Source organism: Sebastes fasciatus, chromosome 3 (assembly GCF_043250625.1).
Source record: "Sebastes fasciatus isolate fSebFas1 chromosome 3, fSebFas1.pri, whole genome shotgun sequence".
Classification (NCBI taxonomy): Eukaryota; Metazoa; Chordata; class Actinopteri; order Perciformes; family Sebastidae; genus Sebastes; species Sebastes fasciatus.
This window is the reverse complement of record NC_133797.1, coordinates 27111182-27133694: the sequence shown is the minus strand read 5'-3', so window position 1 is coordinate 27133694 and position 22513 is coordinate 27111182. Positions and strand designations below refer to the sequence as shown.

Here is a 22513-nt window from a genome sequence, read left to right as displayed (position 1 = left end):
ACACAGGGTAATACCACCGCTGTTACAAATACACAATACTATTTCAGTATGCTAAATATGTTAATACATATTGTTTTTTTTTACAGTTAAACTCGCCTAACATGGAGCTCAGCTTATGATGCACTGTACAGATAAAATAGTGTATTCTGGTTTGAGTATTCAGGACACAAAATCGGAACCAAAGCACTTTTCATTAAAAGACTTTATTTCATCACAAATGTACATACTGAATATAATTAACTTTATAACACTGGTTCCTAACCTGGGGGTCTTTATCACAAGATAAAAAACTTGGGGCTTAAGAGATGAATAGCAAGATAGGGGGAAAAAATGACTGCCATACAAAATTGTGTTAACTTTTCTTGAATCTTATATTTTTAAAACACTAGAGAGTTTAACCTTTTCAGGGAAAAAACTTCAAATGAAACGATCAAGAAGGGAACATCACTCTTTTGGTAAACTGCTCACAGTGACTTGTGAGAGGGGCATAACATGGTTATCAATGGTCATTAAACAAAAGAAGGTTGGGAACCACTACCTTATACCACCTTGAGTATTTAAACTAAAAATAACTGCTTGATTGACTATGCGCTGACACCAGTGTTCACTGCTTGTGTTCAATATCCTCGATGGTCTCTGGCAGGCACCTGTTGCGTGTCTCTGACAGCGTTCTCGCCACTATTCCCCCCAGTACAGCCACAGAGCACAGGACGACCTGGGGCAGGTCCCTCCACACCTCATCCAGTAAGAGAATCAAAGGAGCCACTGCTACACCAAGTCGAGCCATGAAGGAGTTGTAACCCATACCATTCTGCCTAAAAAAAACACAGAGGAAGACTAATTTTGAGGCTCTAAATGATGATTTTAGTACTTTTAGGTAGAAAAGAGCAAATCAATTAAATGTTCTCCAGTGTTGATATAGATCTGTATATAATATTGGCTACAAATCCAAAGATGTGACAGGCTTTTTTTTTTCAGATTGATAATATAAAGATGAGAAAGAAGGCATGCATAGTTACCTTACTACAGTGGGGTAAAGCTCAGAACTGTAGAGCACAATAGTTGCAAAGGATGCTGAAGAAAACCCTTTTCCAATGACTGCCACTACTGTTCTGACAACAGACATATCTGAAAAGAGGACATCAGTAACTGAGAGATGGCTTTTTATTGTTGAAGTCGTTGATTTTAATAATAACAATTTTAAGAATACTAGAATTCCTTATATATTTCTGTGTATAATGATTAATTTGTTATTGAAACAGCCGCATTTTAAAATGACAAAATTACCTAAAACGTAATAATAACAATAATAATATAATTTATTTATACAGCACCTTTCATACATAAAATGCAGCTCAAAGTGCCTTACAAGAAAAATTAAATAAATAAATCGAAACAATAACACAGGTGTTAAAGACAGAGGTCATCCGGAGTAAAATGTACCAATAAAATAGTAAAATACATAAAGACAATTATGTCTGAAAAGGTAAAAGAAATAATTAAAAGCAAGATCATGAAAATAAGTCTTGAGCTGTGTTTTGATGGGAGTTTGTTGCTTACTTAGACGTAAGTCTGTGGACATCAATGAATGCCTACCTTTAGGTATTACAATGTTGATTCCAAGACAGACGCCAGCCATCAGCAGAGTTCCCACCTCAGTGCGTCGCCTGCCTATCTTGTCCAGTAAGTAATAAACGGACACTTTGGCTGGGAGCTCAATTAACGCATAGGTAAACTGAGTGAGGTAGATATTGAGCCCAAAGCCTGTGATGTTGAAGCTAATGCCATAAAATGCAGTTGCCACGCAAAACCTAGAGGAAAAGAAAGTTGAGACTCATTAAATCAGATAGATGGTTTGTTCAGATACAATCAGAATTATCCACCACTCAAATATTTTACAAGCTAAAATCATTGAGCATAATGGCATTGGGAATACAGACCACACTATACCAGTACATAGGGCCAGTTTCCTCATTTTGGGTGTTCGTATCAGATCGAGGTACGAATATGGCCGATCTCTTTTCTCAGTCACAACAATAGTGGATAGTGTCTGAAAGAATACAAAGCAGTATTATTCGCGTAACCATGTGATAAAAAAAATAACTCCAAGTGTATTAGACAACTCAAACTAATTGTAATCTGGAAGATTACAGGCCTAAAACTGATGTTTGTTAGTTGTCTTGATTTAACCATCATCTGGATTATGCTCACCTCTGTTTTAAGTGTGTTGATTAACTCCGTTGTTCGGTTCATCTTGGCACATTCTTTCAAATACATCTGAGCTTGCTCCAGCTTTCCATTGGCAATGAGCCACCTTGCCGACTCTGGCATCCACCTGATGTTGAAGGCAAAGATGTTTTACTCCTGATGTATTACATGGTGATGAATTTCATTGCATGTTTACATTAAAAACACATTTGACCTATCCTAGGCCCAGTTGAGTACAGGCGCAGAACCAAAGTAGAATACAAAGGCAAAAGAGAGATGGTCCGCACACTAAATACTGCAAGCTCCCAAACGTTTAAGACAGTAGCCTAGTCCAAAGATTTAACATTGCAGGCTCCCAATGGACAGTTTAAAAAGAAAGAAGATAAAAATCAATGTAGCAGAACCAGAGATATAATTTTTTTTATTACACACATTCTTCTTCCTTGTCAAAAGTGGGTTCCAAATTACCCACAATGCAACTCGACCGCCGACAGTTTAGTCCAACCCTGTTTCCTACAAAATAACGTTCCCATACAACTAAACTGTAAAAACGTTTTGAGGTGAATTTATTTTCTCCCGGACAATGGTCGCAGTTTTAAACATGTTGTTAACATTGTAAATTGATACAAAACAAAAAAACGCAACTTGTTAGGTTTAGGCAAAAATATAGCATGGTTAGGTTTAATAAAAAATAATGGTTTGGCTTAAAATTACTACGTTTGTTATGTTATTATGCTGTGGACTTAAATTAAAAGAAGTGATTACAATTTTAAAATTCATTTAAAATAAGAATACTATACAGATGCGCAAACACTATACAGATGCGCAAACACTTCAGGGCCCGAGTCTACATCGCAGCATCGACGCTGTCACCATTGTTTTGTATATAAAGCAGTAAAGGGGAACGACATCGCAGTACAGTGCAAGTCAAAGGAGGATGGTTTGCACACTTTCCAGTTCATCAAGATTATTCTTTTTGCCGAGAGGCATCCCAGTGTGAAGAGACGGTTCGTAAGAATTGAGTGAAATACTTCAAATTTCTGATCCAGAAAACATAATACAGGACAAACTGGGGAATTTGTACGGCTGTACAGAATAGTTTGAAACTTCATTCATTACATTAACTTTCAAAAGATTATTATTAATAACTTACTGAAACATTGCGTGCAAAGTCCACCTTCATACATTACTTTTATATCACCACAATAACACAAAATCATATTTCCTCCATTTCTTTAGGGTGATATAAAATATGATGGAAGAACTTGCACTATACTGTGATGTTGTTCCCGTTTTCTGCTTTACATACAAAATAATGGTCAAATTTCAGTATGTTTCATTACTCTTGTCTTTATTTGTATATTTGCCATTGAGGTAATCCAAAAATATCAGAACGTTATTAGATTACATAACTTTAAAATTGTTGGTTAAAATGTTGGATTAGGTTGCTGAATACATTTTTTAACAGTTAATTAGTAATTGTATCGGATTAAATTTTTAGGGTAACCCTCCCAACCCTTGTTACCAGGTTATAATATTATAACAATATGAATTAAATAATATTGTGATTATTTTCATGCCGATTTAGTCCATTGCATCTTATTTGGCTGTTGGATTATGTGCTGCTCGTGACTTTGCACTCTACCTCATGCTAAGTATTTTCTCTTGCAGATTTGATCTTAAATCGCTGTTAAACTTTTGAGAGAGGAACCCTTGATAGTTGAAACATAACTAATTAAATGTTCGAGAGTTTGCAATATTAGTGTGTGAACTACATCGTTTTTCCCCCCAATGTTTATCTTTAACACATAAAAATGTTAAGCATCCCAAAACAATGCCTCCAGGGTTTACTGTAGAGGACTTCTGTTAGACTAAAAGATCTGAGCTTTTGAGTCATACCTCCAGGTGATGATGGCCAAGGTTAGAGGTGAGGTGACACTAACAATAAGCCACCGCCAATCAGTCACAAAGTAAGCAATAAGTGCAAATACTGTGTTCCCAAATGTCCAGGATAAGCTGTCAATCACTCCAACCAGTTTCCTGTGCTCGATGTCCACCCACTCCACACCTGCAAAGAACAAACACCTTATCACTTTGCAAGGATCAAAATCAAGAGAAAACACTTGCAATCGTCTTTTCTGTAGACCCACATTTGGTAGCTTAGACTTCTGAAGGGTATGCTTACAACAGAAAATAAAATATATTATTACTGAGGACTGTTGAGACAATGACGATGCCGGTGATGCAAAACCCTGTGAAGAACCTCAGCACTGCGAACATCACGTAGGATGTAGAAAAAGCACTTGCAACAGCGAAGATCATTCCGGTTACATACGACACCAGCAGCATGATCCGTCGGCCAAACCTACGGAAAGTCAGAAAGTCTCAACATTTTTATTTTACTGAAACGCCGGGCAAAGTTATACGCTGAATGTCAAATAGCCAAGCTGCGATACCTGTCACTCAGACTTCCAAAGGTCACGGCTCCAAACATCACTCCAACAAAGAAGATGGTAGCAGTTGCTTTGTTTTTACCTCTTCTGTCACACACCAGGTCCCACTTGAACAAACAAATGAGGACATGAGTGACTTCTCCCTAAAAAGTCTTCATGATGGTGAACAAGAATTTTTTATTTTGTATGATGTTTTACAAATGACAAGAAATGAAGGTCAAACCAGATCCCACTATGAGGGGAACAGACAAGAGACAAAAAGTGAAGAGTAAAAGTGGATAATCTGGGATTTGCATTATTTTGATCCTTTTAGAAATAGAAATATAGAAATAAATTCACCTCTGTGGTCAGAGTAGACTTGAAGGTGGTGTTATCGTACACCCATCCATTCTGGCACGGCACTGTGGGTAGTTCAGTCATGTTGGAGGAGTTTAGCAGCAGATGATACTGAGGCTCCGCAAACATCTGGCAGGAGTTTGGAGTCCCGTCCGCCTGGACTGGAATACTTACAGCGAGCCTCTCTGCCAGGGATAAATTCCTAAAAACACCTCCGTCATCCAGAGAGCTGATGTCGCAGTGGTGAGAGGGAACAGCCGCTATGAAGTTGTTTAGCATGAAATGGCAGGGCATTGTGAAGCGGCCAATGAAGCTGATGACAATGATCATTATCTGAAATCTTCCAAATCCATTAATATCGGCTAGAATGTTCTCGAACTTCATTGTGGCCTCCCACTGTGTGCAAAATCCTTAGAAACTGAGAGAAAAAGAATCCTCAAACGCCCATGCCTGCACACTAAAATGACGTAAATAGCAAATCTGACTCTTAAGACCTGGACAAGGCAACCTTTGGCATTTATCTAACTCTGGGGCTGCTGGATAGTTGAAATTGGTAAATAATTAACCTCACTTAACCACTAAAATAACTTGTGCCAGTCTGAGTGAAGCAATGTATGCATTTGTGGTAATAGTTAAAGGAAGTGTTGGTGAAGATTTTAGAAACATCTTTTTTTGTTATATTAGTTGAAATTCTGAATGACAGCAATCAAAACATCAAATGCTCTGACAAAACAAAAACCGGTTTACTCTATGTGCCTGTCGTAGGACTGTAATAAACCCATCCAGTCATTTAATTTGGCCCAAATGTAATGATTGCCTGCCTGTCTACCTGCCTGCGCGAACTCTGCCCGTGCACTCAAAGAACATCACCAGTGTCTTCCACAAGCTAGCCATGAATCAGTGGTAGAGTAATGCATATGATCACATTTGTTTTTAAATAGCATATTGTAAAAATGCATACAGATTTTGCTTATGTAAGACAGACTTAGGTGGTTAGTTATTTAACCGTTACCCATGATCCTCCAACATCGGCATGGAGCTATTCATTATTATGAAGAAAACAATTAAGCAGGAGATGCTACAAAGGCCAGCAAGGAGAATAAAGTACTTGATAGAGGGGACCCTGAGGCGTTGCCAGACGAGATATATAATCTCTCCAGTGTGTTCTGAGTCTACCCCGGGGCCTCTTACCACTTGGACGTGCTTGGAAAACCACCAAAGGGAGGCGTCCAGGAGGCATCCTGATCAGATGCCCGAACCACCTCAGCTGGTCCCTTTCAACGCGAAGGAACAGCGGCTCTAGTCTGAGCTCCCTCCGGATGTCTGAGCTCCTCACCCTATCTCTAAGGCTGAGCCCAGCCACCCTACGAAGGAAGCTCATTTCTGCCGCTTGTATCCGCAATCTCATTCTCAGAGAACTGATTTTGCAGTGGTGAGAAGGAATAACCGCAATGAAATGATTCAGCAGAAAGTGAAAAAGCAAAGTCACACGAGGAATTAACATCAAGAAGATCGTCCTTAATTGGAATCTCCCAAAGCCGGACACCTCCACCAACACATTCTCAAACTTCATCTTCAAAATAAGAAAGCAAAGAAAAAATAATAATTGGAAATATTAGCGTAACGGAGAAAAAGTAGAAATTATCAGAAACAAAAAGCACACAAGATCTTAGTTTGAAAGTGAGTCTCTGTCCTTTTTCATACTGTTGAATACTTGTGGTTAATGGTCAGCTATGAGAATGTGTGAATGTGTAATTAAGAGTGCAAACAGACACTGCATGTGTTTTACTCTAAGAGTATAACAGATAAAGATAAGTAAATCATTTGTTAATGACTCAAGAACACCAAAGTACACGTAGATCAACCAATGTGCCTCTTAACAGAGCACCACATTCCCTAGAAAACAACAAGCCTGCTTTTCAAAAGTAAATTTACATTTTGCAGTTGATAATATTGACAAGGGTGAGGTAGTCTAAAGGTTAAAGAGCAAGTCACTTTACTAGAGTATTTCTAGTTTCTTTAAAGATTAAGATTTTAATTGCAAAACATTTGATGGATACAATATGATGCAACAATTTTCTTGAATAAAAAGTATATTCTGGAATAATGAGCACTTTCACCTTTTAAATATTAGCTAAGAATCCTTCAGTACTTGTTTTAAATTGTAGTATTGCCCTCCCTCTCCCTGTTACGTGAATGTTTCCTCTTCCTCTTTTTTTGTATCGTCATTATCTTGGTCTTCATGGGGGTCAGGAGAAAAGGGGGACGGTGGCCATTATAGCATACATGCCTTAATTTGTATTTAAGATGACGTAGAGTGATCGAACTCAACTTCAGGCTGTCAGAAATAATTACTATTTAAAAAAAACAGAATTTAATTAAAGCTGCGAGCAGCGATGAACGGGCCCTCGCCCCTACTTGCGCGTCGGGGATGCTGGCGGGACGCCGACCGACGCGGCCGGGCACCGTGAAGCCGAAACTCTGACGAGCGCCACGACGCCTGCCGCAAGGCTCTACGACAAGCGGTTCACGAGGTATGAAGGGGGGCGTGGCTAATGTGTAGGGGGCGGGGATAACAACACCAACTTAACAGGCACTCTCTGCTGAGTGATATAACACCTCCCACAAGACTCTACGACAAACGGATCATGAGTTATGGAAGGGGGCGGGGCTAATGTGTAGGGGGCGGGCATAACCTTCACCAATGAAACAGGCACTCTCTGCTGAGTGATATGACATATCCCACAAGACTCTACGACAAACGGATCATGAGTTATGAAAGGGGGCGGGGCTACTGTGTAGGGGGCGGGCATAACCTTCACCAATGAAACAGGCACTCTCTGCTGAGTGATATGACACCTCCCACAAGACTCTACGACAAACGGTTCATGAGTTGTGTAGGGGGCGTGGCTATGACTATATTTTTGCATTTACATATAATCAGGACTGGACCCTTATCATACCTGAGAAATTTGGGGCAGATCGAACTATGTACAGTTGAGTTAGGGTTAACCCACTCTCTGCTGAGTGATATGACACATCCCACAAGACTCTACTATAAACGGTTCATGAGATATGAAAGGGGGCGGGGCTAACGTCTTGGGGCGGGGCTATGAGTATATTTTTTCATATACATGTCATCAGTACTGGACCACCATCATACCTGAGAGATTTGGGGCAGATCGGACTATGTACAGTTGAGTTACAATAACTGCCTGTTTCATGGCGAATGGCTCAAAATGGCCGCCACGCTACGGTCAGGTCGTTAAGTGAAAACTCACGATTTTGATAAATTTTCATCCTCAAGGTCTTAAGATGGTCCTGACCAAATATCAACTCGATCTGATTAAATCTGTAGGAGGAGTTCGTTAAAGTACGCGTCCTATAAAACGCTAAAAATTACATGAAATCCAATATGGCCGACTTCTGGGTGGGCGGAGCTAATGAAACCCAATGAGGAATATGTTTCAAATGATGAGTGGGATATGCATACCAAATTTCATGAATATCGGATCAACTTTAGATTTCGACGCGTTAGGGGGCGCTATAGAGCCCGCTGGCGACGCCCGTTCCCAATCACTACAGAACATTGCAATTTTCGCCACTCCCGACGCATGTTCCAATTTTGGTGAGTTTTTGGGGATGGGAAAGGCCTCAAAAACGCGATCTCGCAGCAGAAAAATAATAATCCCCAGAAAAACAATAGGTTCCTTGCACTTCGTGCCAGGACATCGTTGGGTCCTGGCACTTTGACACCGTTGGGTCCTGGCACTTTCGTGCTCGGGCCCTAATTATTCATTTCATTAGATTTAACTTGGGGCACTGCTACTAAGTTCTTGACCCATGTATTCAAATTCTTTATGAATGAAACATTTATTTAACAATGCACACACAACTACTAAATAATGAACATACAAATAAATGAATGTAAGTAGAATGACCTAAATACCTGCCCCTTGTTAACCTGCCATCCCATCTCTCCATCTCCTAGTAGTAGAGAGAGTGCAGGGACATTGAATATGTTAGTCTAGTCTGCCGGACTCATCGATCCTTTATCTGACTGAGGTTTGTGCAAGTTAGAATCTATGGCCCCGACCATGGCTCTGAAATATCAGTAGCTTAACTGTGCTGTGTATTGATAAATCCATGGCGCTGTCCATGGTGCTGAAGTAGCAGATGGATTTGTATTTTCGTGACTTTTTCTCCTGCCTTGGTATTAAAGAATAGAGAACCAAAAGAGTCGGTCATAGGGTGGTTCGCTCATAGCGGGTGAATGAAATGAAACAAATCGGGTCCATTCCGTCTGTTAAAAATGAACAAATCGCCTACTGTCACCAAGTAGAGTGATGAGAGAGAAGCAACAGAATGCACAAACACAATATTTCAATCAATTCTCCTAAAGATCTTTAATGCATGCACGCATGGTGTCACTCCTAGTGAATGAGCACCCTGCACTGAGTTACATACAGTCTTATAAAGTAGTACCGACAACCATAAAACACCTGTCCATGCCAGGTTTCAACATCCTCCACAGCAGAGGATCTAAACAAAAAGAAAACTAACACATAGGTGAAATCTAACACAAAGATAACCGAGTGATAACTGATAACCCAGGGTCATATAATTTATGATTTCTAAAAGATTGCAAAACTATAAGATTACATTTCATACAAATTACATGCATGTAATTCTTTAATACCACAATTTCCATAACACCCATCATACCGTACTTCACCTTACTGGACCATAGACTGTGTGACTACTTGCACCTTAAAACATACATATCCTGCCATGCCTTGTCTCTGAGAATCTGACCTTGTAATAATCTAAGTTACCCTGTCTGGAACTCTTAAACGCAACCATTCTTCTTCTTAATTAAATTGAATTAATGCTTCAGCAGCTAAGAGATTGTTGGGAAGTGAGAGAGAAATACCCAAAACAACGCCCACAAATCAATCCTTAATCAATGGTACTGTAAAAATATTTGAGCACATTTATTAAATATTGTATTGAAAAAGGTTATAAAGTTTGTGGTTATTTGAAAAACACTTGCTTGTTTGTTCTTTTATTATTTAAAACATATTAACAACACTGATATGCCTTGCAACTCAACTTATGGACCTTTTCGTTGCAATGAAGAAAATATTTATGATTGAAATTTCTCGTCAGATGCGGAGATTGATCTCTTTCTGAAACACAAAATACATTTTTGTATTATAATATAACTTTCATTTGAATGTTTGGATGCAATCCAGATTAAGGCCCGTTACCTTGTGTGTTCCACATCCTCAATAGTCTCTAGTAGACGGATATTATGTGTCTCAGGAAGAAAGGAAGCTGACAGCCCAGCAGCAACGGCCATCAGGGAGAAAATAGTACTTGGTAAATGGCCCCACACTTCTTCAAGAAGTATGATCAGGGGAGATACAGACACCCCTATATGGCCTATGAAGGAGCAGTAACCCAATCCATTTTGCCTGTTTAAGCAAACACACGTTTGTAAGAATCAGGGGAAATCGGTTTCAGTTTACAACTGCAGCTCCGTCAAGTCTGGAACACTGACTGATGTATAAAGACCTGATCAAAGTGTTCAGTTATCCAAATGTCTCAGTAAACTCTCAGGCCTCTGGATATAGATACTGTTTTTTAAATGTACAAAATATAATTTCCATATTAGATAATTTCCTGACCTCATTACTGTAGGGTAAAGTTCTGTTGTGTGCAGAAATACAGTTGCAAAAGACGCCTCTGCGAACATCTTGCCCAAAGCTCCTAAAGCTGTTCGAAACGGCCTCTTATCTGAAAAGAAAAAGTTGTGAAGACATTTTAACCCCACCTTGTACAATAATTAAAGCCACTTTGTGTAGAATTTGACTATTCACGACTTTGGCGTCCCCCAGTGGCCGTTTTGACTTATTTACTCTTCACTTAGGAAATCAAAAATGTAAATGTACTATTCTTAATCCAGGTTTTGCTTTTTCCACAGTTGTTGTCATGTATTATTGTTGCAGTAACTATAGTAGTCTCACTGTTGATCATTTACCTTGAGGGACAAACATGTTGCAGAATATACACAGTCCAGTCAGAAAGAGCATTCCAGTATCATTCCACCTTCGGCCAATTTTGCTCAAAGTGAAAAAGACAAATGCTTTGAGATAAATGTTCACACCAAATCCAGTGATATTAAAGGTGATACCATAATATATACAGGTCAATCCAAACCTATCAACAGAAAGAGAGCAAATTATTTGTTAAAGTTTTTTAAGTTACACATTTGCCCCAGAAAATACTAGTTTGTGATTGGCTGATATCTGCAACAGGATACTTCAACAGTCAAAAGTTAAACCACTGAACTGAAAACTGAAAGGGATGACAATTTGAACACAGACCAGCTGTGAATGCAGAAACAAAGACATGTATACAGTATATACCACATAACGCCAGTGAGCAGAGCCAGTCTCCTCATTCTAGGGGTCCTCACAAGATCCAAATAGGAATATTTTCTATTTTCATTTTCTACAAGTATTGCTTTAGACAAAATCTGGAGAGAAAAAAGAAAGAAAACTTTGGTCAGAGTTGTAGTGGATATCAATTTATGACCAGAAGTGATCAGGTTATGTAAAATACCTCAGGCTTTATGTCGGCCATGAACTGCTCTCTGCCATTGACTTTTGCACACTTGCTCAAATGAAAATGAGCACTGTTGACCTTTCCATTACTTATCAGCCATCTGGCAGACTCAGGGAGCCACCTGCAACAAAGTTTGATTTGAAAAATCACAGATTTTAAATGTTTTTTTACATGAACTCATGAGTCACACCTCCGCCTCATGAAGTCATACTGTTAGTGAGAATAAGAATCTTTAAACCATTTACGGCGCGCTGGTGTTAAGGCAGCTTTGTACTGAAAAAATGAACTTGTTAAGGCTGAATGCTCAATTATTATTTTTTTCCTTACCACCAGCAGATCATTGCCAGAGGCAATGGGGCAGTTGCTATGGCAATGAGGTACCTCCAGTCATTCACAAAATAGGTCACAAGAGGTAGCAGAGCAGCACCAGAAGTCCAGTCCAGGCTCATTAAAATGCACACTGCAGTTCGATGCTTGATGTCCACCCATTCAATACCTATAAAAAGAAATTATAATAAATCAAATCCATTACAGCACATTTGACTTTAATTGCAGCAGACTTGTTAACACCTTATCAACAACTTTGTTTACTAAAATGTTTTCATTGAAGTTATTGAAGTTAAAACAAAAATGAATGCAAAGTTTTTATGTACAGCGAGCCGGTCATTATAGTATACACTAAAAATGATTTAAAATCCATTTTGGTTCAATTAGATGTGGGAGATTTTTTATAATGTAAAGGTCACTTGTTGTGAAATGAAGTTTGTTGAGGTGATATGTAAGGGATAATGTACAGCGAGACGGACATTGTTGTGAAAGAAACCCCGACGCAGAGCGGAGGGGTCTCACATCGCCCTGAAGGAGTTTCTTTCACAACAATGACCCGCTAGCTGTACATTATCCCGCTTATTACACGGCTACTTACTTAAGAAATCAATAATTGACACGAAAACGGTCTGCCAGAATCCGACATCAGAACTGCGCCCATAGCAACGGTCTGTTATACATAGCAACGGTCTGCTATAGAGAAATAAAAGACCACCATTAACCAATCAGAATCGAGTATTCAACAACGGCGTGTAATATATGAGTATATCACCTAAACAAACTTTATTTCACAACATGTGACCTTTACATTACACAAAATCTCCCACATCTAATTGAACCAATTTGGATTATAAATAATTTTAGTGTATGCTTGTATGTTACCGATTCTATAATATAAAACTCACAAAGGACCATGGAGGTAACACTTATTCCAGAAAGTCCAAATCCAGTAAAGAACCTCATGCTGTCTCTCCATCATCTGCTGCTGCTTTCTATCTCTCTCTCTCTTCTATCGCTCCATCAGCTACTGTCTCTGTCTGTCTGTCTCTCTCTCTTCTGTCTCTCCATCATGTGCTGCTGCTGTTTCTCTCTCTCTCCTCTATCTCTCCATCATCTGCTGCTGCTTTCTCTCTCTCTCTCTCTCTCTCTCTCTCTCTCTTTTCTCTCTCTATCATCTACTTTCTCTCTCTCTCTCTTCTATCCCTCCATCATCTGCTGCTGCTGTTTCTCTCTCTCTCTTCTATCTCTCCATCTGCTGCTGCTTTCTCTCTCTCTCTCTCTCTCTCTCTCTCGCTCTCTCTCTCTTTTCTCTCTCTATCATCTACTTTCTCTCTCTCTCTTCTATCCCTCCATCATCTGCTGCTGCTGTTTCTCTCTCTCTTCTATCCCTCCATCATCTGCTGCTGCTGTTTCTCTCTCTCTTCTATCCCTCCATCATCTGCTGCTGCTGTTTCTCTCTCTCTCTTCTATCTCTCCATCTGCTGCTGCTTTCTCTCTCTCTCTCTCTCTCTCTCTCTCTCTCTCTCTCTCTCGCTCTCTCTCTCTTTTCTCTCTCTATCATCTACTTTCTCTCTCTCTCTTCTATCCCTCCATCATCTGCTGCTGCTGTTTCTCTCTCTCTTCTATCCCTCCATCATCTGCTGCTGCTGTTTCTCTCTCTCTTCTATCCCTCCATCATCTGCTGCTGCTGTTTCTCTCTCTCTTCTATCCCTCCATCATCTGCTGCTGCTGTTTCTCTCTCTCTTCTATCCCTCCATCATCTGCTGCATCTCTCTCTCTCTCTCTCCACTGTGACTTTAAGAAAGTGTGTTCACATAGTTTTCATAGTAAAATGAAAGAGTCGTTTACCGGTGTAGTTCGTTTCAGAGCAACATCGTAGCATAATGTAATGTCGTGCAACGTGATGTTTGTAGAATAAAATAAAATAGCATGTACCTTCATCTTGAAAAGAAATGTAGGCTACTTCAAAACATAAAATCAACACCTGGACCTGTACGCTCTGCCATTTCTCCCCGCTGAGAGTCACTCAGCGCTGACTGTCAGGCCCATACAGTCTGCTACACTCTAAACATTCGGGGCTTGAGCCCCAGCAAAATAGCCTGGCGACGCCACTTGAAACTTAACTACGGCTTTGAGAGCACTTTGTTTGCACTTGCCTATCACGTGAATGATCTGATTCGACAAACCTGCTTGCTTGCAATAGTAAAGAGTAACGAAGATGCTTAGGGGAAATGTATCAGAATGAAAGTGTACATTTAATTTAGGAAATGTAGTGGAGTAAAAATGAAAGTTGACAGAAATATAAAAAATCAAGTAAAGTACATATACTCCCAAAATCCAGCATCACACGCGTGAGGAAGTGTCGGTATTTTACACCCTGGGAATGAGAACAAGACGATACATAGACGACTTTGACATAATGTCAACACTGTTACCTCTGCACATTCTGATGATAATGTTAGTTCATTTTTTGAATGTTATAAACTAAAATTCTGGCCATATCTTACACATTGCACCTTTAACAGAGCACCACACTTGCTAGAAAACAACAAGTCCACTTTCCAAAAGTAAATCTGCAATTTGCATTGGTAATATTGAGGAGGGAGCAGTAGTCTAAAGGTTAGAGGAAGTTTGAATCCCCAGAAGTAATGCTGTTCCTTAAATAATGTCACTCGGGAGCCATTGAGCAAGACACTATGCCATAGTTTTTTTTAAAGATTAAGATTTTAATTACAAAACATGATGAATACAATATTCTATGATGCAACTGTTCTTGAGTAAACAATATATATATGTACATTCTGGAATAATGAGTTTTTACCTTTGAATATTTTAAAGTAATTATTTTTCATTTTATTTTTTATATTATACACACACGACTACTAGTTAATGAACATACAAATAAATGAATGAATGCACTGAGGTATGAATAGGTGAGTACAGTGGTAGGCATATTAATGAATGAATGATGTATACCAAATAAAACAGTGAATGCTATCTTGGCAAGATGGATGAATTTGTGGGAACAAAGGAGACCACTAACTTAAACCCATCATACGCTACTTCACTTTACTGGACTGTAGACTGTCTGACGACTAGCACCTTATAAAATGCATATCCTGCCATGCGTTGTCTCTGAGAATCTGGATTGTTTAAATGTAACAATAATCTATAACTCTTAAACACAACCTTTTATCATTCATCTTAAATTGAATGAATGCACCAGCAGCTGAGAGATTGTCGGGTAGTAAGAGAGAAACAGCCGAGACAACCCCAAAAAATCAATCATTCATTTGTGGTTATTTAAGAAACGTGCATTCATTCTTTTATTTAAAACATATTTTCACCACTGACTGATAATGCAACTCAACTTGGTTGCAATGAGGGTTGGGATTTCTCGTCAGATGTGGAAACTGATCTTCTTCTGAAACACAAAATACATTTTTGTGTTATAATATAACTTTCACTTGAATGTTTGGATGCAATCCAGATTAAGTCCCGTTACCTTGTGTGTTCCACATCCTCAATAGTCTCTGGTAGACGGATATTATGTGTCTCAGGAAGAAAACAAGCTGACAGCCCTGCAGCAACAGCCACCACGGAGAAAATAGTACTCGGTAAATGACCCCACACTTCTTCAAGAAGCATGATCAGAGGGGATATAGACACCCCTATACGGCTTATGAAGGAGCAGTAACCCAATCCATTTTGCCTGTGTAAGCAAACACACAACACGTTTGTAAGAATCAGGGGAAATCGGTTTCAGTTTACAACTGCAGCTCCATCAAGTGCGGAACACTGACTGATGTATAAAGACTTGATCAAGGTGTTCAGTTATCCAGATATCTCAGTAAACTCTCAGGTCTCTGGATAAAAGAAACTCTTTGTAAATGTGCTAGGCTTGATATTGGATAGGTAACTGACCTCATTACTGTGGGGTAAAGCTCTGCTGTGTACAAATTTACAATTGTAAAAGATGCCATTGCGAACATCTTGCCCAAAGCTCCCACAGCTGCCCGAAACGGCCCCATATCTGAAAAGAAAAAAGTTGTGAAAGGACATTTTAACCCCAACTTGTATTATAATTAAAGCCACTATGTGTACAATTTGACTATTCACGACTTTGGCGCCCCCCCAGTGGCCGTTTTGACTTATTTGCTCTTCCCTTAGGAAATCAAAAATGTAAATGTAGACTATTGTTAATCCAGGTTTTGCTTTTGCTACAGTTGTTGTCATCAATTATTGTTGCAGTAGCTAAATTAATCTCATTATTTATCGTTTACCTTGAGGGACAAACATGTTGCAGAATAGACACAGTCCAGTCAGAAAGAGCATTCCAGCCTGACTCCACCTTCGGCCAATTTTGTTCAAAGTGAAAAAGATAATTGCTTTTCCTGGAAGTTCAATCACGGCGTAGATGAACTGTGTGAGATAAATGTTCACACCAAATCCAGAGATATTCATGCAGATACCGTAATACGTACAGGCCACTCCAAACCTATCAACAGAGAAAGAGCAAGTTTATTATTATTTTTCCACATTTGCCCCAGAAAATATTAGTTTTTGATTGGCTGGCAGGTATCTGCAACAGGATACTTAAACTGTCAAAAGTTAAACCCATTAAACCATTGCTCTAAATCAGTGTGCAGGGTAGCTGTGGGTAACCATAGCAACATAGCAACTTTGTTTTGGTGAAATGGACCAAACTACAGTGTAATGTACGTAAAATATCCGCTGATTCTGTTACTTCAAGACACCTTGAAGTGTATTATCATACAATTTCTATGACAATATACCACTGACACACAGAACAGCTGTGTTCAAACTGTTATCCTTTTTTAGTGTGAATGCTGGAAGCATTCACAACATATGTTCTTCTACAAATTCTTTATTATTCCTATGCATTTTTCACTGTCTAACTCCTTCCACAGTTTTCAACGTAGAAACTCCATTCAAACATCAAAACGTTCAGCCTAATTAAGAATAGTGTTCTATTACTTTTCTTATTAATACCTTTCATACTTTCAGAAATATTCAACGTTTTCTGCAAAGTTTCTCCCATTCAAATGAATGGACGGAATGTTCAAATCTGACACAATTTTTATGCATTTTCAACTGCTATCTGCTCATTCATACATTCACTTAGAAACTCCATTACAACTTTAAAATGTTCCACATCTTACATATATTCTGGTTATTATTCAAATTTTAAATCCCATTTAAAGTTTTTAAAATATTCAACCTCCTTTGAAGCTTAGTAAAAATGCCCTTTTTACAGTTTTACATTAGTGTGCATTGGACAGAATGTTCAGAGCTAGAGTGAGAGAGCTAACTATTGAAGTGAAGAGGAGGTTTAAGATCTTCATAAAAAAATATTTCATACTGTATATATATATTATTATTATAATATATTCATACTGCTTCAGCTGCTTTTTCATGCATCTTCAACTCTAATCTACTGATTCATACTCCATTTAAACCTTAAAATATTTCACATCTGTCATATATTATTGGTATTATTCAACTTTCTAATAAAGCAAAGCTGTGTAGCGTCAGCTCTTTAAAAAAAACTTAAAATATTCAACATCTTTTTTACACTGTTGGTATTGTTAAATTTTTCAATGACAATCATATGAAGTAAACCCATTCCCACTTTTTCAACTATACTACTTCACCTACTTCATACATGTTAAAGTCAGTAATGCAGTGTAGCGTTAGCTTTTCAACAAACCTTAAAAAATTCCACATCTTTACATCATTGGTATTATTCAACTTTTAAAGCCAGCAGTGCAGTGTAGCGTCAGCTTTTCCAAAAACTTGAGATATTCCACATCTTTTGGTATTATTTAACTTTTCAATGACATTCATAAAAAATTAACCCTATTCTCACTTATATGACTATTTCTACTAATTCACCTTCTTCATACAGATTAAAGCCAGCAATGCAGTGTAGCGTTAGCTTTTTAAAAAAAAAAATTCCAACATCTTTATATGTTATTGATGTTATTCAACTTTGCAATGACATTCATACAAATTAAACCCATTCCCACTTTTCCAACTGTTCCAACTACTTCTCCTTCTTCTTAAAACATTTAAGCCAGAATTTCAGCGTAGCGTCAGCACTTCAGCATCCAGCATTCACACTGCAATTTCTTCAGAAATTACTTTTCTAGTTTAAAGTTTGTTGTTCTCAGGTTGCGTGATCATATATGGACAGTGGATTGTACTGATTATTAAATTTTTCAAGATTTATAAGGTGAACATCTCAGTTGTTTGAAGGCAGAAACAAAGACATGTATATATCTACCACAGAGTTCCAGTGAACAGAGCCAGTCTCCTCATTTTGGGGGTCCTCACAAGATCCAAATAGGAATATTTTCTATTTTCATTTTCTACAAGTATTGCTTTGGACAGAATCTGGAGAGTAAAAAGAAAACTTTGGTCAGAGTCATAGTGGGTGTCTATTTCTGACCAGAAGGGATCAGGATATGTAAAATGTTTTACCTCAGGCGTTATGTCAGTCATGAACTGCTCTCTGCCGTTAACTTTTGCACACTTGCTCAGATAAAAATGAGCACTGTTGACCTTTCCATTATTTATCAGCCATCTGGCAGACTCGGGGATCCACCTGCAACGATTTGAAAAATCACAGATTTTAAACGTTTTTTCACATGAACTCATGAGTTCTACTTGTAATGAGGCAGAGGAGTACTTTAAACAATTTAAAATTGTTCTGAACGTTCTCACGGCTTGCTGGTGTTACGGCAGTGTTTAAGAAAAAATGCCCCGACCTTGGACCAGCTAAAGATAGGGCGTCCTCCTTCAACACTTTTATCGTTATAAATTTAACGCTATTGGATTTCTCAAAAATCAGGTTCAAAAATTTGTCGAGAGAAGTCAACAGATCTTGATGCAAAAGTGTTTATTTCTGTCACCAAAAACAAACAAGAGTCGTCAGTTTGAACGGAGGACTAATATACATGACAAACCAGTCCTCCTTATATACCATGAGCTTCATTCACAATTCTCTATCATGTTCTTTACCCTCAGTGGGCAAAATGCCCAAAACTCGTTAATTTCTTGCAAACTCAGCGATACGGTTTTATTTTGGTCCTATCTCTGACAAATTTACAACTCTAACCTTTTTACCTCGAGCCTCCTCCATTCATGTCACCTCAAGAGGTGTAAGATCTCAGGATGAGCCAACGTTTTTGCCAACAGTTTGTATCAGCTCCTCCCTCAAATCTTAGTAGCGTCAACTTTTCCGCTAGTGTTGACAGAGCTTTTGCTGGCTTGGTCATCCTTCTGCTAGAAACCCCCTGCCATGCTCCACTCCTCCCAACTAGAGAGGCAGTGTGTTTTCCCTCACTAATGCATCAGACACACATTACTTTATGTAATATTATCATTAGCTTGTGTGAAAGAATAAATGATACATTTGATCTATATTTTAACCAAAATACCCTAGTATATGAACATTCTGTGTAAAAACAAGATATATTTATCTTAGGTTATACTTTTATGAAAACACCATGAAAATTTACCATAACAGCAGCTTTGTACTGAAAAAATTGCTTGTTACGGCTGAATGCTCAATTCATATTTTTTCCTTACCACCAGGAGATCATTGCCAGAAGCAATGGGGCAGTTCCTGCGGCGGTGAGGTACCTCCAGTCAGTCACAAAATAGGCCGCAAGAGGTAGCAGAGCAGCACCAAGACTCGTGTCCAGGCTCATTAAAAGGCTCACTGCAGTTCGATGCTTGATGTCCGTCCATTCAATACCTATAAAGATAAATTATATCAAATCTATTACAACACATTTGACTATAATTGCAGTAGACTCGTTAACACTATATCAACAACTTTATTGTGTCTTTTTTTGTATTATTTATTGAAGTTAAAACACAAAAATATCACCACAACAAGTGACCTTTACATTATAAAAATATCCCACATCTAACTGAACCAATTGGGATTTTATATAATTTGAGTATATGTTATTTTTTCTTCTTAGTTTTTTTTTTTCTGAGATTTAAAGTTTATTTAATTCTCTCTTTTTTAAAAAAGGAAAAACTACAAAGACAGACACTATACCATACAACTCACAAAGGACTATGGAGATAATATGTATTCCAGAAATTCCAAATCCAGTCAAGAACCTCATGGCAGCAAACATGGCGAAATTATATGAGAAAGCACTTGCAAATCCAAAGAAGGTGATTATCATGTAGGACACCAGAAGTGTTGTTTTCCTGCCAATCCTGTGAGACAAAATAATTATAGATAAATCTATAGAATAGGTCATGTAAAAACATACTAGCATTTGTTCAGAAGAAGGTGTGACAGCACTTTATTTGGATAGACAAATATATTCCTTCGTATAAAGTGTCCACAATGTGTAAAATGAGGAGTAGTCTTTAGATGGTCACGGTGTGGGTTGGGGTTCATTTTGTGGTTGTGTTAAAGGTTACAAATATGGGCAGGTTAGGTCAAGAGTAAAGTGTATATACTGTATGTCTGTAGATATGCACTCAAACATTTTGCTATACATTAACATTTAGTCAGTTGATAGTTGATTATTAACTTTGGACTTATTCCAAATAAACTTTGGAGATAAGATTTCATGCATGGACTGGACAAATTAAGGTCCTCTGTCCATAAGCACACCATCTGTATCCACCTTATTCCTAGCCCCCACGATGCCTTGCATGAATAATGGGCGCAACTTCCGGCGCATCGTGTCAATAAGAGAAAATGTTGTTTGTATATTGCTTCCTGCATGAGGCCCAATGTAATTTAACCACACAAACCCGAATGTGTTTGATTTGAGAGATAAAGGCATGAACACCTGTCACTAAGATAGCCAAATACTGCTGCTCCAATCATGACCCCGATGAAGAAGATAGTTGCTGTGGCCTTGTTCACTCTTCTCTTATCACAAACCAGATCCCACTATGAGGGGAACAGACAAGAGACAAAAAGTGAAGAGTAAAAGTGGATAATCTGGGATTTGCATTATTTTGATCCTTTTAGAAATAGAAATATAGAAATAAATTCACCTCTGTGGTCAGAGTAGACTTGAAGGTGGTGGTATCATACACCCATCCATTCTGACACGGCACTGTGGGTAGTTCAGTCATGTTGGAGGAGTTTAGCAGCAGATGATACTGAGGCTCTGCAAACATCTGACAGGAGTTTGGAGTCCCGTCCGCCTGGACTGGAATACTTACAGCAAGCCTCTCTGCCTGAGATAAATAACTAAAAACTTCTCCATCATCCAGAGAGCTGATGTCGCAGTGGTGAGAGGGAATAAATGCGATGAAATTATTCAGCAGAAAGTGAAAAGGCAAAGTCACACAAGGAATTGCCATCAAGAGGATCATCAATAATTGGAATCTCCCAAAGCCGCCGACCTCTGCCAACACATTCTCAAACTTCATCTTCAAAATAAGAAAGAAAAGAATAATTGAAAATATTTTCGTAACGGAGAAAAGTAAAATTTATCAGAAACACAATGAGTCTCTTTCCTTTTGCATACTGTTAAATCCTTTTGGTTAATGGTCAGCTCCGAGATCATGTGAATGTGTAGTAAAGAGTGCAAACGGACAATGCATGCATAGCCTATAAAAGTATAACAGATAAGATAAGTAAATCATTTCTTAATGTCTCAGGAACAACAAAGTACATGTAGGTCAATCAATGTGCCCGCGCACCACACAACAAGTCCACTTTTCGAAAGTAAATCTGCAATTTGCATTGGTAATTTTAAGGAGGGGGAGGTAGTCTAAAGGTTAGAGACCATTTGAATCCCCGGAAGTATTGCTGTTCCTCAAATACTGTACTGTGTACTGGGGTGCCATTGAGAACTGCCATTGAAGTGGATACAATAAGTGCCAGTACTCCCCTTATTCACATTTTGGCCTGTGTATCGGCAAATATCAGCAATCTCTTGCATGTTATGTCAGTCATAATCAGCTATGGTTTTATTGCTATATTATTATACTTGGACTATGCATCTTCTATAGAAGGTCATTAATACTCCAATAATATTCCAACTGAAACAATATAGGGTTAAGGTGGTGTGTTTGTATATTTACCCATAGTTTAAATACTTAAAGTGCTTTCCTGTGTTATTCATAGTCTATAGCATCTCTCTATAATATATTATAGGATGCCTATAGGCTGGAATCAACAGCAGCCAGCCAGATAGGCAGGTATGCATGCAGAGCTGAGGTGTGTGAGCTATTCATTCAGGTTTTAGGATCAGAGTCCCAGTCTGGATGCTTGTATATATTATGCAGCAGGAGTGAATATACATGGAGATATTGGGTTTGGGAGTCCTCCCGCAAGAACATTTAAAGGTTTTTGACTTTAATAGTAAAAACTATGACAGTAAAACTATGCAATTTTACATCATTTTGGACCATAATTATTACTATAGCCTAGATAACTATGAAACTAGCTAGTTTAATAATTACATATCACAGCTTTCATCTGAACATATTATAGTTCTGGAAATGTTTGACCTGTAAAATCATATTCTGTAAATAAAGAGCAG

At 38.4% G+C, this 22513-nt stretch overlaps 3 protein-coding genes and 1 long non-coding RNA gene across 4 annotated transcripts; all 4 read right to left on the bottom strand.

Moving 5' to 3' along the window:
* Positions 1-308: 308 nt before the first annotated feature.
* Positions 309-5513, bottom strand: LOC141764627 (solute carrier family 22 member 7-like). Its single transcript, XM_074629960.1, has 9 exons — positions 5001-5513; positions 4665-4768; positions 4419-4573; positions 4108-4276; positions 2212-2335; positions 1941-2050; positions 1597-1811; positions 1020-1128; positions 309-815 (listed from the first exon to the last, which is right to left on the bottom strand). The coding sequence occupies exons 1-9, from the start codon at positions 5379-5381 to the stop codon at positions 605-607; spliced, it is 1578 nt and encodes a 525-aa protein (XP_074486061.1). The 5' UTR covers positions 5382-5513; the 3' UTR covers positions 309-604.
* Positions 5514-7422: 1909 nt separating this feature from the next.
* On the bottom strand, positions 7423-7972 carry LOC141765327 (uncharacterized). Its single transcript, XR_012593445.1, has 2 exons — positions 7857-7972; positions 7423-7616 (listed from the first exon to the last, which is right to left on the bottom strand). It is a non-coding gene; the product is annotated as an uncharacterized LOC141765327 (long non-coding RNA).
* Positions 7973-9378: 1406 nt separating this feature from the next.
* LOC141764625 (solute carrier family 22 member 7-like) lies at positions 9379-12917 on the bottom strand. Its single transcript, XM_074629958.1, has 8 exons — positions 12860-12917; positions 11955-12123; positions 11625-11748; positions 11429-11538; positions 11041-11219; positions 10688-10796; positions 10268-10474; positions 9379-10186 (listed from the first exon to the last, which is right to left on the bottom strand). The coding sequence occupies exons 1-8, from the start codon at positions 12915-12917 to the stop codon at positions 10144-10146; spliced, it is 999 nt and encodes a 332-aa protein (XP_074486059.1). The 3' UTR covers positions 9379-10143.
* A 2538-nt stretch (positions 12918-15455) lies between these two features.
* On the bottom strand, positions 15456-21400 carry LOC141764626 (solute carrier family 22 member 7-like). The gene is made up of 9 exons (XM_074629959.1): positions 21015-21400; positions 20804-20907; positions 20062-20216; positions 19569-19737; positions 18459-18582; positions 18262-18371; positions 16238-16452; positions 15879-15987; positions 15456-15666 (listed from the first exon to the last, which is right to left on the bottom strand). Exons 1-9 carry the CDS (start codon positions 21393-21395, stop codon positions 15456-15458), a joined length of 1578 nt encoding a protein of 525 aa, XP_074486060.1. The 5' UTR covers positions 21396-21400.
* Between the last annotated feature and the right edge of the window lie 1113 nt (positions 21401-22513).